The sequence below is a fragment of the Erythrolamprus reginae genome, chromosome 11 (genome assembly GCF_031021105.1).
Source record: "Erythrolamprus reginae isolate rEryReg1 chromosome 11, rEryReg1.hap1, whole genome shotgun sequence".
Classification (NCBI taxonomy): domain Eukaryota; kingdom Metazoa; phylum Chordata; class Lepidosauria; order Squamata; family Dipsadidae; genus Erythrolamprus; species Erythrolamprus reginae.
The window spans coordinates 3,262,070-3,277,063 of NC_091960.1; the positions used below are offsets into that span (position 1 = coordinate 3,262,070).

Here is a 14,994-nt window from a genome sequence, read left to right on the forward strand (position 1 = left end):
AAGAAAGACATTTATGGCAGCTCATTTGACTGCTCCTTGGAATTGCTAGCCACACTGTATAACCTATGGGTCTGTGTGAACCCAGATTGATTTGACTGTCAAAAGTTTTGATTTGCATAGTGTAGATGTATGGAAGCTAGGGTGAGGAGGAGACACTCTTAGAGAGCTACTGCCTTGCTAAAGGATGGTTTACAAGGAAGCTTTGACACATTTAAGAAAAAATAGAACTTTGCTTTGGCAAAGAGAGAAAATTTATTTGGGGGAGGGGGAAATCTGGCTTTCCCATAATGTGTTATATGATCTCAATTATCTTTTTTATTTTGCTGAACTCTCATTTCAATACAGTATCTAGATAATTATCTAGCCTACTATTCACCTTTTTATGTAGACATTTTAAAGTGCCTTTTCACATGAAGTGAAAAAGAATCCCCCTGGGATGTGTTAATGGGTGCTCTGTACTTGTTGAAATTTCTTTGGATTTAAAAGTTGGGGGGGGGACAAGAAAAAAATTGATCTTAAGAAATAAAATATCAGTAGTGTCAGATTGTAGATTGGTGTTTTGTATCAGTTGGCAAATGTTCTGGCAATTTAAGTCCCTTTATATCTAAATAGTCTGTCTTTGAGTGTAAATACATTTGTACTGATACTTTTATTCTACTGATGAATATTCATCCAAAATATTAGGAAACAATTATGGTGCTGAATTTTCCTGCTGTCTTAATATCTTTGTTTTTCCACATTGTTTTTCTCTGACACTACTTTTTCTACATTGGATTGAGAGATACTGGGATGATTACAGCACATCAGAACAGGGCTAGTGTAAAAGGATTGAGCTGAATGGTTTAAATCAAGAGTTAAGCTTTGCTCTACAAATGTTTCCACTGTATGTATGTTATGGATGTAGAATTTGTGGCCATCATAATACAGTTGAGCTACATCTCCCAGCATCCCTCATTATGCCTCAGGTTAGTGGGGGTTGACGTGGCAACATCTGCAGAAGTGTGCATTGGGCACCATGCACATCCATCTTGCCATTTGATATAAACAGCAATGTTACTATTTGAGTCAGATTATGTAATTTCTAGATTTCTTATTTAATCCAGTTTTTCCCCAGTAAATTTAATGTTATTGCTCTGTTAACCTTGAATCTCTAACGAGGAAGATTCCTTACTTGACAGCAAAAGGGAGCTCATATTCATTAGGCCCGATTGGTTGTATTAAGCAAGGCTAACAGCCAAAAGGCTGTTTTGCTGTTAAATGTAGAAATCTGCTAATTGCCCAACATTTCCTTAGCCTTTATTTGAAATTCAGTGGTGATTATTGTAGCTTAAAAGCAACTTCAAAAATTCCATGTAGGAAAGATGGCTGATGGTGGTAATGAGAATAAGAAAGTGATTATAATGTAGGTCAATAGTGGGTGATAGGACTTTTTACTTCAGTGGGCGATATGAATATCTTCTGGGTCACTGGTACCAGAAGGGAGCACATCTTTCTTGCTTCACAGTCTTACTCTGAACCATTTATTGTGGCTTGTATAGGTTCGTTATTGCAGATTATGTAAGCGGAACAGGTGACATCTACTCAATATATACCAATATTTACTGTCATACATATGCATTTTTTCCTTTAGATTAAAAGGATTTGTTCAAACCTTTTCTCTTTGTTGTATGTAAATATATCTACATCTCATGTGTTAACACAATTAACCAGATTTTGAGCATAGAAAAAAGTACATAACGTATCTGGAAATGTATTATCCTAAGTATTTGAGCTTGAATACTTCTTTGCTATTATCACATCATGGATGCATGCACTAGGCTTGCTTTGCTATTTAACCCGAGTTATTGCAACTACAACTGACTCTTCCTTTTATTGGGGAGGGGCAGAAACTCTTTAAATCTTTAATGCGAGTCCATGATAGGGGATTTTCCTCTATCCTGGTGTTCTTTGACCTCTCAGTGGCTTTCGATACCGTTGACCATGGTATCCTTCTGCACCGACTGGAGGGGTTGGGAGTGGGAGGCACGGTTCTGCAGTGTTCTCCTCCTATCTCTCCAGTCATTCGCAGTCAGTGTTAGTGGGGGGACAGGGGTTGTTTTCTAGGCCCCTTCTGTGTGGGGTGCCTCCTACATGACACCGCTGGGTGATATCATATGTCCGCACAGGGTGAGTTTCCATCAGTACGCTGATGATACTCAGCTGTACATCTCCGCGCCAATTCAGTGAAGCAGTTGAAGTGATGTGCTGGTGCCTGGAGGCTGTGAGGGCCTGGATGGACGTCAACAGGCTCAAGCTCAACCCTGACAAGACTGAGTGGCTGTAAGTTTTGCCTCCCAAGGACAATCCCATTGTCCATCACTCGGGAGGGGATTTTGACCCGATCAGAGCGTGTCCGCAACTTGGAAGTCCTCCTAGATCCATAGCTGAGGTTAGAGCAACATCTCACCGCTGTGGCTAGGGGGACTTTTGCACAGGTCCACCTGGTGCATCAGTTGCGGGCCTATTTGGACAGGGAGTCTCTCCTCACAGTCACTCAAGCCATCATCTCAAGGCTCGATTACAGCAACACATTCAACTTGGGACTACCCTTGAAGAACGTTTGGAGACTTCAGTTAATCCAGCACGCAGCCGTGCGAGCTGTGTTGGCCACACCCAGGCATACCCATATTAGACAAGCACTGCGCGACCTGCACTGGTTGTCGATCGGTCTCCAAATGCAATTCAAGGTGTTGGTTATCACCCGTAAAGCCCTACATGGCATTGGATTGTTCTTAACTCTTTTTAACTGCTCATAATTAACTATTTTATTGTTACAGTATATTGTATCTCATTTCTGTAAGCCACCCCGAGTCCATGAGGAAAAGGGCGGCCTATAAATCTAATTAATAAACAAATAACAAATAAATAAGTTGAACTGAGCTTTGAAGCTTTTAGCATTCTGAAGCCAAGCGCAAGGATTAGACCACTGTTTCTCAAACTTGACAACTTTGGGATGTGTGGATTTCAGGTACCAACCAACTAGGGCACGGGTCGCAAATTGGCGGCCCACGGGCCAGATTCATCACACACAGGCCATGCAGACCTCGGCTCCGCAAAGGCAAAAACTATTGTGATAGGTCACGTGATGCGATTGAGTTTGACACCTGTGAACTAGGGTACTCACACATCTCAAAGTTACTATTGTTGAGAAACCACTGGTCTAGGCTTACTCCTAACTTTTTTTTTTCACTTCTAAGATCAGGAGGATTATGTTAAACTCTAGAGGGATTCTTAGTGGTTGTAAGGTGCAACACCTAGAAAAGCAGTTCTTTTTATACTTTAGAAAACAATAAACAAGTCACAATCTTCACAGCAAAGGTTTCCCATCTCCAGAAACTTTGTGAATTTCAAAGTAAAATGCACTTAAACTTTGTTTACTAGTACTACTACATCCACTTGGTTTACTAAGCAAACTTTTCCCCATGCTTTTTGATCAGCTAATAAAAAGCACAACTTACTAAGTTGTCATTTTTATGGATCTTTTGTAAATTTGTCTTTTCAGAAACAATCCCACCCAGGGATGTCAAAGCAGTCTTTTTTTCAGGTAAATACCATTGTTGATAGGAAGTGTTATAGAATATTTTAATCATTCTGATTTTTTTTAGTTAACACTCTAAAATTATGCTGTATAATTGTATCAAAACATTAAGTAGGTTGAATTTTTTTTTAAATATGCCAAAAAATGTCCAGTTGTTTTAGATAATAAACTGGTTCAGGAATTCTACAAGGAATACAACGGTGTACGCTAGGCTTTCACAACTTGGAATGGGGAAAGGGCAACGCTAGTAAATTAATCATGAACCCACAAAGTAACACTTGGGGCTCTGATCAACTGTTTAGCAAACTGGTGGTGAGGCATAGAGACTTGGAGAGGCTGAGCAGAGTGTTTTTAAGGTGGCAGTGGCAGCAATGAATTTATTGACTTTTTAAAAAACGTGGGCAGGCCACACAAGGCTCTTGGTGGGACATGTATTGTGCCAGCCTGATTTATATCAAGTAGTAATGAGGATGCTTGTCTTTCAGACAAAACTCGAGGGTCAAAGAGATGTGCTTTCTGTAGTGATAGAGGTGTGTGTCAGAAAACTGCACTTGGCAACACTCACTTTGTGTCCTGCAAGTTGGAGCATCTCTTCTGTGCATAGTTTTGAATGGAGTCCAACAATGCTGCATCACTCATGCTAGATGTGTATGCTACATGTCTGTTTCTATTCCTTGATTAGAATATTAAACAGGCTCTACAGGTTAAGATTAGCATTGGTAGTGCATATCTTTATATTTTGATATGTACTTATGATTGAACATACTTGTTGAATCCACTTCACATTTTAGTTTTAAAACTTGAGTACAGTAGACAGCATATCCAAGAGAACAACTTGTGTGTTCAAAACGTTGATTAAAGGATACCTATGCCTAGCAAGTGGTTATACCTTCTTTAGCATCCATCTTGTTTCTGCTGTTGAACTCAATATTTCAGAAGCATTGTGAACTTTGTGCAGTTCTTCCTTAAATATTTATAGAAGATAATTCAATATGCTTAAAACAAGTATTTTATATGTGAATACTTCTCCAAAATGAGAACTTTCTTTCACAGTTGCCTGGGGGGGAGGGGTTATGTTGATTTCTTGGCCTGAATTATTATTATTATTATTATTATTATTATTATTATTATTATTATTATTATTATTATTATTATTATTATTAAACTGGTATTGTCCAGATATTATTTTATCCCACCTTTCACTTTCATGTATTTATTTGGTCAACTCAAGACAACATACCTGTTATGAAAATTGCAATGGTTGATCTGTTTGGTTGCTATTTTTTCTGACTTTGAAATGATTTCAAATTGAAATTTTGTGTTCTTAATAGGAGCTGCTTTGGATTGAGCATGGGAATAATTTCTTTTATATTGCTTTTGTCTTAAGCATTCATAAAAATGTTACAATATATTTGCCAAACAAGAAATAAATATAGCCAAAATGTCTTCCCCTAGAAATTTTTGGTGCTAATACTGTATATACATGTAATAAAATATAGTTGGATTATCACCAGAAGAAAAAACTGACACAATTATCATTTATGCATGGATGCATTGCCAGTTCCAAAAAATGATTAGTTGTAGTATATGCATGATTGCAAAGTTGGCCAAGTACCACAATTCTCATCAACTGTCATTTTTAAAGTATAAATGAAGATGACTGGCACCAAACCTTAGAACTAGCAGAGCTTAAATTGTAGAAATGTGCATAGAAACTTTTATGGATAGAAGCTTGCTACAGTAATTTGAACTAGCGTATTAACATGGTACGGGTAAGTCCTTGTCTTACTACCACAATCCAAAATTTCTGATACTAAATTAATTTTGCCCCATTTTACAACCTTTCTTGTGATGGTTGTTAAGCAGCTGTTAAGTTAATATCGTGTTTGTTAAATAAATCTGGCATCCCCATCAAATTTGCAAAAGGGAGCACATGGCCCCAGGGCACTGCAACCGTAATAAATATGACTCAGTGCCCAACCACCTGAATTTTGATCATGTACCACAGGGATGCTTATAACTGTGAAAAATAGTCATAGGCAGGGGTGGGCTACTGCCCAGATGGGGGTGAAACGCAGTGGGGTAGCAAAAATGGAGCTCCACCCCACAACACCCATTTTGCATGGAAAGATGAAAGAAATGCAGGGTATCCTGCACAAGCCATGCCCACAGTGTCATAGGTCATAGGTCATTTTTTTCCAGTGCCGATGTAACTTCCAGTGGTCACTAAAAAAAATTGTTGGAAGTCAAGGACTACCTGTATATGGTATCTTACAATTTTTAATGTAGACTCCAATATCTCATTTCAGTTGACATGGATGATGAAGATGGACGATGCTTGCTAGATGTAATTTGGTGAGTATTTGCCCTTGCTGTGATTTATACAGTATTTCCTCTTCCACTCTTGTAGCAAAGTCAGAACATTTAGTAAGAGATTTCTGTTAATTTTCATAAATATCAACCAAATACTTTTTCATTCATGCTTGGTCTATAAACTTGGAATGTCTCCTATGTGTCCACTAGTTGCTTTTCCAAGTGAAATCTGGCTGAATGCCACTTGGCTTTTTCTTAAGCTTTTTGGAGATGAGAATAGAACCAGAGACTTTTGAATTGTGTCTATAGTGACAGCTGGATGGAACAGTCGTACAAGAAAATAATACACCAGCTTTCCCCAACTTGTTATCCTTCATATATTCCAGAAATGTAGTTCCCAGAATCTCTAACAAACTGGCTTTGGAATGCTGAGATTTATTTGGATGTACAAACATTGAGGAATGTTGTTTTAGATAACAGTAGGTCAAAGTGGAGTAACTTAGTTGTTATATTTAGAACAATATTTTATATTATAGTTTGTTTCATATAAACAAACAGTATTAATGGTTTAAAATTAAAATCCTAAATAAGTGGAAGTTAGAACTAAATGTTTTCGTGGTCCAAAGTAATAGGAGAGACACCAAGAAATCGCTCTAATTTGTAAAAATTGAGATTAAATTTATATATGTGTTTATGTGTGTCCTTTTATCTTACCTATACATATCTTTGTGTTTCTATATAATTAATGTATTCTTCTGGAATACCAATGTTGCACACTAACGTAGTTTGTAAGCTATGAAGGCAATAGATAAAATTAAATTCTTCTAGTCATCCTTAAACAAATTTATCTCAACTATTTTTCCAGTGATCCTCAGGCCTTGAATGATTTTTTACATGGATCTGAAAAGGTAAGGTTTTATCTTCATTTTAAATGAAATTAAATGTTTAATTAACAAATACCTCTATGCCAGTGGTTCTTAACCTGGGGGTCGGGACCCCTTTGGGGGTTGAAGGACCGTTTCACAGGGGTCGCCCAAGACTATGGGGAAAGACAAATTTACCATGGTTTTAGGAACTAAAGCTTCTATTCTGGCGCCTTGGAACATATTTTTACAATCCAACCAATCAGGTGTTTACAGTGGGGGGGTCCCTCTGACCAGCTTAAAGCTCTGTTGGGAGAAATGGCGCTTGACTTATGGCTGGGGGTCACCACAACATGAGGAACTGTATTAAGGGGTCGTGGCGTTACAAAGGTTGAGAACCACTGCTCTGTGCAATAATTTACCCTTGGTTCCTATGCCTTCAAAAAGAAAAGTGATGCAGAAAATTGAAGTGGTTCCATTCTTAGAACTAATGATCTGAGCAGACTTCTCTTCCAATTCATTTTATCCAGCAACTTTGAATGGTGAAAAATAAATGTTATCACAAAATTACTACGTAGGAGGATAAACTATTTATTTCCTGACTAAAGTGAAGAGGCAGATAATTTCACCTCATAAGGGAAGTATATGCCTAGCTTCCGGGGAAAAAACCTAGCCCCTGACAGCAATTTAAACATTATCTTATCCAGATAAAGTTATACCATTTTGTCTCTTTTCCCATAATGGTCCAATTCCTCAAATACTGTTAGCTTGCGTTTTACATACAATAACAGCACTTTTATTTTTATTTTAATAACAGATTGACAGCGATGATCTCTTGGACAACACGGGCGATGCGGCCAGTGCCTTCTTTGAGGGTGCTGGGGTATGTATTTTTCACCTTGTCTTTAAAGCATAAAGCTGAACATAGTATAACAAGGGAAATGTAGCACTACCAGATCTTTGGGCCTTTTGGCATCTAAAGGCACATGGGGGTGAAAGTGGATAAGAGTTAGAATCATGGCTAAGAATGAGGAATTGGGTTTCCATGTCTTCCACTCCTTTTTTCCCACTTCAATTTTTATCTAGCTTTTCTCCTGTATGGCTAATAGAACTGGATTTAGTGAGAGAGGTTTGTCTTGTGGTAATTATTGAGTAGATGTGAAAAATCTAAACCCAGCTGACACAGGTCTAAAGAAAAGAAAACCATTAAATGTTATTATTATTTTATTATTTATTAGATTTGTATGCCGCCCCTCTCTGTAGATTCGGGGCGGCTCACAACACAATAAAACAGTTCATGACAAATCTAATAATTTACAATTTAAAATATTTAAAAACCCCCATTATTAAGCAGACATACATACAAACATACCATACATAAATTGTATAGGCCCAGGGGAGATATCTCAGTTCCCCCATGCCTGACGACAAAGGTGGGTTTTGAGGAGTTTACGAATGGCAAGGAGGGTAGGGGCAGTTCTAATCTCTGGGGGGAGCTGGTTCCAGAGAGTCAGGGCCGCCACAGAGAAGGCTCTTCCCCTGGGGCCCGCCAACCAACATTGTTTAGTTGACGGGACCCGGAGAAGGCCCAGTCTGTGGGACCTAATCGGTCGCTGGGATTCGTGCGGCAGAAGGCGGTCTCGGAGATATTCTGGTCCAATGCCATGAAGGGCTTTATAAGTCATAACCAACACTTTGAATTGTGACCGGAAACTGATCGGCAACCAATGCAGACTGCGGAGTGTTGGTGTAACATGGGCGTATTTGGGGAAGCCCATGACTGCTCTCGCAGCTGCATTCTGCACGATCTGAAGTTTCCAAACACTTTTCAAAGGTAGCCCCGTGTAGAGAGCGTTACAGTAGTCGAACCTCGAGGTGATGAGGGCATGAGTGACTGTGAGCAGTGACCCCCCAGTCCAAATAGTTTACTAAGTTAACTTGAACCATGTCTTCCACTCATTTTTTTCCACGTCAATTTTTATCTAGCTGTTCTCCTGTGTGGTTAATAGAACTGGATTTAGTGGGAGAGGTTTGTCTTGTCTTATTGAGTAGATGTGGAAAACCTAAACCCAGCTGACACAGGTCTAAAGAAAAGAAAGCCATTAAATGTTATGCATTAAATAATAGAGAAAGGTCGTTAACATGAGGAGTAATAGAGTTGTTATTTTTATACTAAAAGTATAAAGCTAAAGAAGACTGAAAGATCCACATGTTCTGTTCCATTAACCTTTATTTCACTCTCCCTGTGCTTTCATTTTTACTTGTCATTAGCTGCATGTGCAAGAAACGTCTGTCAATCATTTGAACGCTGAGCAAAGCCAACCCCCAACAAGTGTTGATTTGGACTTCTTGGAAGATGACATCCTGGGCTCGCCTTCAGGAGGGGGAGCCAACCTGCAGAATTCAGACCAACCCTGCGATATCCTCCAACAGAGCTTACAGGAGGCAAACATCACCGAGCAGACTCTGGAAGCAGAGGCAGAACTTGACCTGGGCTCTTTCCAGCTCCCTACGCTCCAACCAGTAGTGCACACTGCCTCGGATGGCACCCCGCAGATTTTTTCCGGAGGGGCTGACCTCATTGGACTCCAGCAACCGGCTGTCCTAACGCATCAAGCACTGGTGCAGCAGTCGGTCGGGGCTGACGTGGTCAACAAAGCCATCAGCGTGCAGCCTTTCCTTCAACAGGTCGGCTTGGGGAACGTCACCATCCAGCCGATATCCAATCTTCAGGGGTTGCCCAATGGGAGCCCGAGCGGGGCACTGGGCATCGGGCAGATTCAAGTGGTTGGCCAGCAAGTCATGGCAATTAACCAGCCTGCTCAACAGATCATTGCTAAGCAAGTCCAGTCTTCCCAAGTGGCCACGATGCCTGTAGGAAGCTACATCACTCAGACAGCACCAGATCAACAGCAAGTGACCCTGGCCTCCGCTGGCGTCTCCCCGCAGAATGCCGGCCTTATGATCCCGAAGAACCTCCCGGCAGTGGCCACTACCACCCTCAACGGAAGCTCAATGTTTGGAAGCGTGTCGGCTGCTCAGGGTTCCCAACCGCTCACGGTCACATCCAACTTGGGCAGCTCGCTTGTCCAGGCCCAAAATGTCATCATTCACCGGACACCCACGCCGATCCAACCCAAACCTGCGGGTGTCCTTCAGCAGAAGCTGTACCAGATTACCCCCAAGCCCTTTGGCCCCAACAACACCACGCTGACCCTCCAAAACGAGGCTGCTCTCCAGCAACAGAAAGCTCAGCAGAACTTGACTTTCATGGCAGGCAAAGCGGGACAGAACGTGGTGCTTTCTGGCTTCCCACCAGGGCTGCCTGCCAACATGTTCAAGCAGCCACCATCGCAGCAACAAACTCTGAACAAGCCAATGAGTGTCCATCTGCTCAACCAAGGCAGCAGCATTGTTATCCCCGCACAGCACGTCCCCCAGGCCATGCTGCAGGGTCAGAATCAGTTTCTCCTCCCAGGCCAGCTGACGGGAACCTCGACAGTCCAGATCCCTCAGCAGCTCTCTGCATTACAGGCTAACATGGGTGGTCAGATTCTGACGACCTCACATCCCAGTGGGCAAACTCACATCATCACCAGCCAAGGCCCAGGCGGGCAGCTGATAAATCAAGCCCTGCCTGCCCAGATTCTTACCAATCAGAACCTGGCGAGCCAGCTCAATTTGGGACAAGTGCTCACCTCACAGAACGCCCATGGAACAGCTCACATTCTTTCGGCACCCATTCAGTTGCAACCAGGGCAGGTGGGCCAACCAACCCTCTTCCAGATGCCTGTATCACTGGCTGGCAGCCTGACAACTCAAAGCCAGCCCGCTGCTGCGGCCTCACTGACCGGTGGTGCCATCAATCAGAGCGGTCAGACTGTTATCCAAGGAGTCACCCTGCCTAACCAAGTAGCAATGTTAAATGCTACAGAAAGCCTCAACCAAACTGTGACCATACAAGCACCCCCTAACGCCACCAGCCAGAGCCCTGGCCTTATTCAGCCACAGTCAGCCTCCAGCACCAACCTGCTACCCAGTGACCAAGCCAATATGCTAACTGTCCAGTCCACCTCTCAGCCTTCTGCTCCTTCTCAGCTTCAGTTGAGCGTTCAGCAGCAAACATCACCACATCAGCAACAAGCACAAATACCCGTGACTTCCCAGTCCAGCCCTAATTTGGTGGCATCAAGTCCCGAAAAGATTATTTTGGGCCAGACAGCTGCGGGAACTGTAATCTCCCAGGATTCCCTGCAGATGTTTCTACAGCAGGTAAGTTAAATAATTATTGGCAACCCGGCTATTCCAGATGTTTTGATTAGTCTGTTCTGTCTCCCTTGAAGGGCACTCCAATTTACTAGCACAGTGTGAATGTACGAAGAGTCCAAGTTTGTGGCCGTGAAAACTCAGAGCCTTTGAAATTACTCTAATTTGGAAACTTTCTAGTCTTCAAGATTAGTTTTTGCAGGCCACTTGGTGAAAGTGAAGCACAGTGGAAAAGGAGCGGCCAGCTTTCCATTAACAAAGTATAGCAGCTTTTATATTCTATGTCGCTTCTTTTTTCCTATTCCCCAAATCTTGATATGCAAACTTCATTTCTTTGACTTTGCCCCAAAGACTCAGCAGTTCTTTCTGGCAGCTTGTTATTTGTAACCATATCTTGCCCCCCACAATTCTTCAGCCTTTTGTGAATCAGAGTAAGGCTGAACAGGTGACATGATTTAAATCAACAAATATAAATATCTTAATGGTCATTTAGACAAAGAATAAGAGTCAGAACTGAGTCTGTGACACATCATCGATTTGAATAATTAGGGGAACAATCAAGTTAGCAAACTGCAGACATGAGGTGAGGATATACCTTCTCTCATAGGTAATACTGATACTTGTTTACCTGGGTCAAATTTCAGGAGACTCTCTACACACAAGTCAACAGAAAAGGCTGGATAGGTTTGCTTTTCTGATTCGTTTGTGATTAGAAACTACATTCTTTAAAGGGCCAGAGCCTGATTTGAATGTGAATATACTATATACATTATGTAGCTTCCATTAATTATGCGCTTTGGGCATGACTTTCTACATAAGCTTGATTCTTGTGGCCAAGGGGAAAGCAGGGAAGGAGTGTAATAATTGACTACAGTTCAGTTACATTTTTATATGTGAATCTAAACAATAACCAGCATTGCTAAAGGTGGGCAAATGATGTGAAGATGGTCCATGCTAAATCTCTTGGATTACAGAAGGATCAGAGCCAGCAGCAGCAGCAGCAGCAATTTTATCCACCCGCTCTGAAAATGCAGCAGGAGAGCAGTATGAATGACTCTGCCGTACCTCCCCATCTGCCACTGCCTCTGCCCATCTACAGCCTAGCCACCACCGCACTCAGCACCACAAGCAGTGTCCCAGCCTCGGTGATAGTCAGCAGCAGTGTAGGCACAGCCCTGCAGCCGCCTGCCAGCCGAGAGCTGAACCAGAGCCACAGCCTGCCACCGGTGGATTCCAAAGTGCCACAGTTTTCGGCTGGCCCTTCCCAGCAGGCACTGGCTTGCCAGGTAGACCTTACCTGTGTGCGGATCCGTAAAATCGCCCTGCTTCGGCCTGTCCTCCTGCCTTACTTCCTCCTGTCTAACATGTCTGCCCTTCTTCTTAATTCTCCCTTCACCTACTTGCTTTGTCCTGCACATTCTCAGTGCAGAACATAGAGAGAGAAGGAAAAGGAGGGAAATATTAGCATCTCATCTAGGTTTGTATTTTCCCACACTTCAAAACAAAGGTTTGGGTGTTGGTGGTTACGTGATTTCTTTTATTGCAATGGAAGTCTCCCCCTTGTGGAGATAGCATGAATAACAGAAAGGGAGAAATGATCATCAGAGCAGTGGCCTTCTGGCTAGCAACCAGGATAAATATTTCTGTTTAAATATAAGATTATCTCCTCCTGTTCAAGTTTGTAGGACCTGCAGCAATAGGCATACGAACAAAAGTAAAACAGAAGCATTTTTCCTACACTGAAAATAATTTGACTTAAAATGATAAATTCTTTCGTAGCCGAACATTATTTCAAAGAACAAGCAGGAACAAAACAGATAAACACTCACTTCTTCCTGCACTTATTTTATTTCCTTGTAGTTCCATGAAGCAAAATTATTTTTTAGAGAGAATCAGATTAGATATAAGGATATGGAAACAGCCACCATATTTGTTTTGTCTTGAGGTGAATATAAAAACAAAAGGGAAAAAATTAGTGCATTTCTCTTTTTTAAAAACTAAAACAAATTGACACATACCCAGAAATCAAAAGTTTTGAGGGTGGCATTTTGTATTGATCCCGTACGTGTTGTTGGGTTTTTTTAGGTTGCAATCCTGTACCTGCTTAATTGAACAGAATTGCTTCTAATGGACAGGACTGCAGGGCTTCACAAGTGAAGATTGCAAACCCTACAAGCTTTGAATAATAAAATAAAATAAAGTTCACAGGAAAGAGTAGCACTGCAGGGGGCTTTGGAATGCACAATGCATCAATCTGTCAGTCAGCAGCCGTTTGTTAAAGGGCCCGTTTCTTGGATTGTGCCGCAGCTGCTGCAGAGAAACCTCGGCTACAGCCATGAGACACTGGAAAGAAGTATGGCTGCTTTCAAGAGTTGCCCACAGAGGGCACATCCACATTTCTCTCCACTCAAAAGCATCCTTTGGAATCAAATCTGATGCATTGTACATCCCCAATGAATACAGCTAGTCCTTGACATACAACAATTTGTTTAGAGACCATTCAAAGTTACAACGGTATTGAAAAAAGTGACTTGGGACCATTTTTCACACTTCACGACCATTGTAGCACCCCCGTGGTCAATTGATCAAAATTTGGCTATTATTATTATTATTATTATTATTATTATTATTTATTAGATTTGTATGCCGCCCCTCTCCGAAGACTCGGAGCGGCTACTTTGCAACTGGTTCATACCTTTGACAGTTGCGGCATTCCAAGGTCATGTGGTCCCCTTTTGTGGTCTCAATTGCAGCCGTAAGTCGAGGACTACCTGATATGCAGTCCCGGGCAGCCTAGGTCCTTGGCCTTTTATATCGTAAACATTCTGAATACCTGCAAAAGAATAGGAGTTGCAAAATTTTCCAAGATGACAAGCTAGCTCCATCTGTCTTAATAGAAAAACTTCCAGCTGTAAACATAAGGTTAGCCATATGGGTCTGCCCAGAGTTAATTAATTTTAATTTAATTTATTCTTTGTCCAATATACAATACATATGGAAGAGAATAGACATTAAGTAAAATATATAACGATAGAAAGTAAAAAGAAAATAAAAGTTTGGAGAATGTGCCCAAGTGGTCCTGAAACAGGCAAATATCCTAGTCTCTGATTGGTGGGACCGAGTATGCTAAACCATCTTTGCCCTTCCTTGGATCTCTGTGGCCTTCACTGTTTGTCTCTTTCCTTGTTGCTGCTCTTGCTTGCTTCTCCTTGATTCCAACTAACCCTGGGAATTGGTGGTAGTGATGGTGCTGCTGCTGCCACCTTCTGTTGCTTTTCTCCTGTCTTCCCTGCGTTGCACTCACGGTACTTTCCTCTTTGACTGAAACCCGAATCTCTGTTTGTTTGTTTGTTTGTTTAAAGGGGTGTGATTTGCAAACTTTTCTGAATATTAGAGTGTATGTGTTAAAAGTATTGCAATGTAAAATCCTGTGCCATTCTAGTATAAAAGGGCGTCATAGCCGATATTCAAAGATACCGATTTGAGACTGCTTCTTGACATGAAAATAGATGATAGAAATGCCACAAAAAGAAGGTTATAACAATATACAAGTAGTCCTTACTTACACCAGTTCATTTAGTGACCGTTAAAAGTTAAAAATCCAGATACTTGGCAACTGATTCATCCTTATGACAGTTGCAATGTCCTGGGATTATATGATCGCCCTTTTAGACCCTCTGACAAGCAAAGTCGGGGGCAAGCCAGTGTGTTATTAACTTAATAATTGCGGTAATCCACTTACCAATTGTGGCAAGAAAGGTCATAAAACTGTCTCCCTTAGCAACAGAAACTTTGGGCTCAATTGTGGTCCTAAGTCAAGGACTATTTGTATCTAATGTTAAAGTGGATTCTAGGAAGATTTTGAGGCCATGAGAGGAAAGATGGAAAGGGAAGCAAAGTACTTTGCCATAGGGCTACAAAACCTTCTCCGGTGTCAGCCAAAAAACCCCACACTCCTCAGGTTCTTCATAACTT

The 14,994-nt window shown here is 41.4% G+C and overlaps 1 protein-coding gene across 4 annotated transcripts in view; it reads left to right on the plus strand.

The window, feature by feature from the left end:
* Positions 1-14,994, plus strand: part of BICRA (BRD4 interacting chromatin remodeling complex associated protein) — a 62,162-nt gene that overhangs the window by 35,379 nt on the left and 11,789 nt on the right. For 2 of the 4 annotated variants that reach the window (XM_070765013.1, XM_070765012.1), the window contains exons 2-7: positions 3,542-3,583; positions 5,887-5,932; positions 6,756-6,798; positions 7,571-7,636; positions 9,025-11,025; positions 11,994-12,305. In XM_070765013.1, the coding sequence (XP_070621114.1) occupies positions 5,892-5,932; positions 6,756-6,798; positions 7,571-7,636; positions 9,025-11,025; positions 11,994-12,305 (2,463 nt within the window). In that variant the 5' untranslated portion in view covers positions 3,542-3,583; positions 5,887-5,891. The remainder of the gene's footprint in view (positions 1-3,541; positions 3,584-5,886; positions 5,933-6,755; positions 6,799-7,570; positions 7,637-9,024; positions 11,026-11,993; positions 12,306-14,994) is intronic. The other 2 variants (XM_070765014.1, XM_070765015.1) reach the window with 2 other exon arrangements.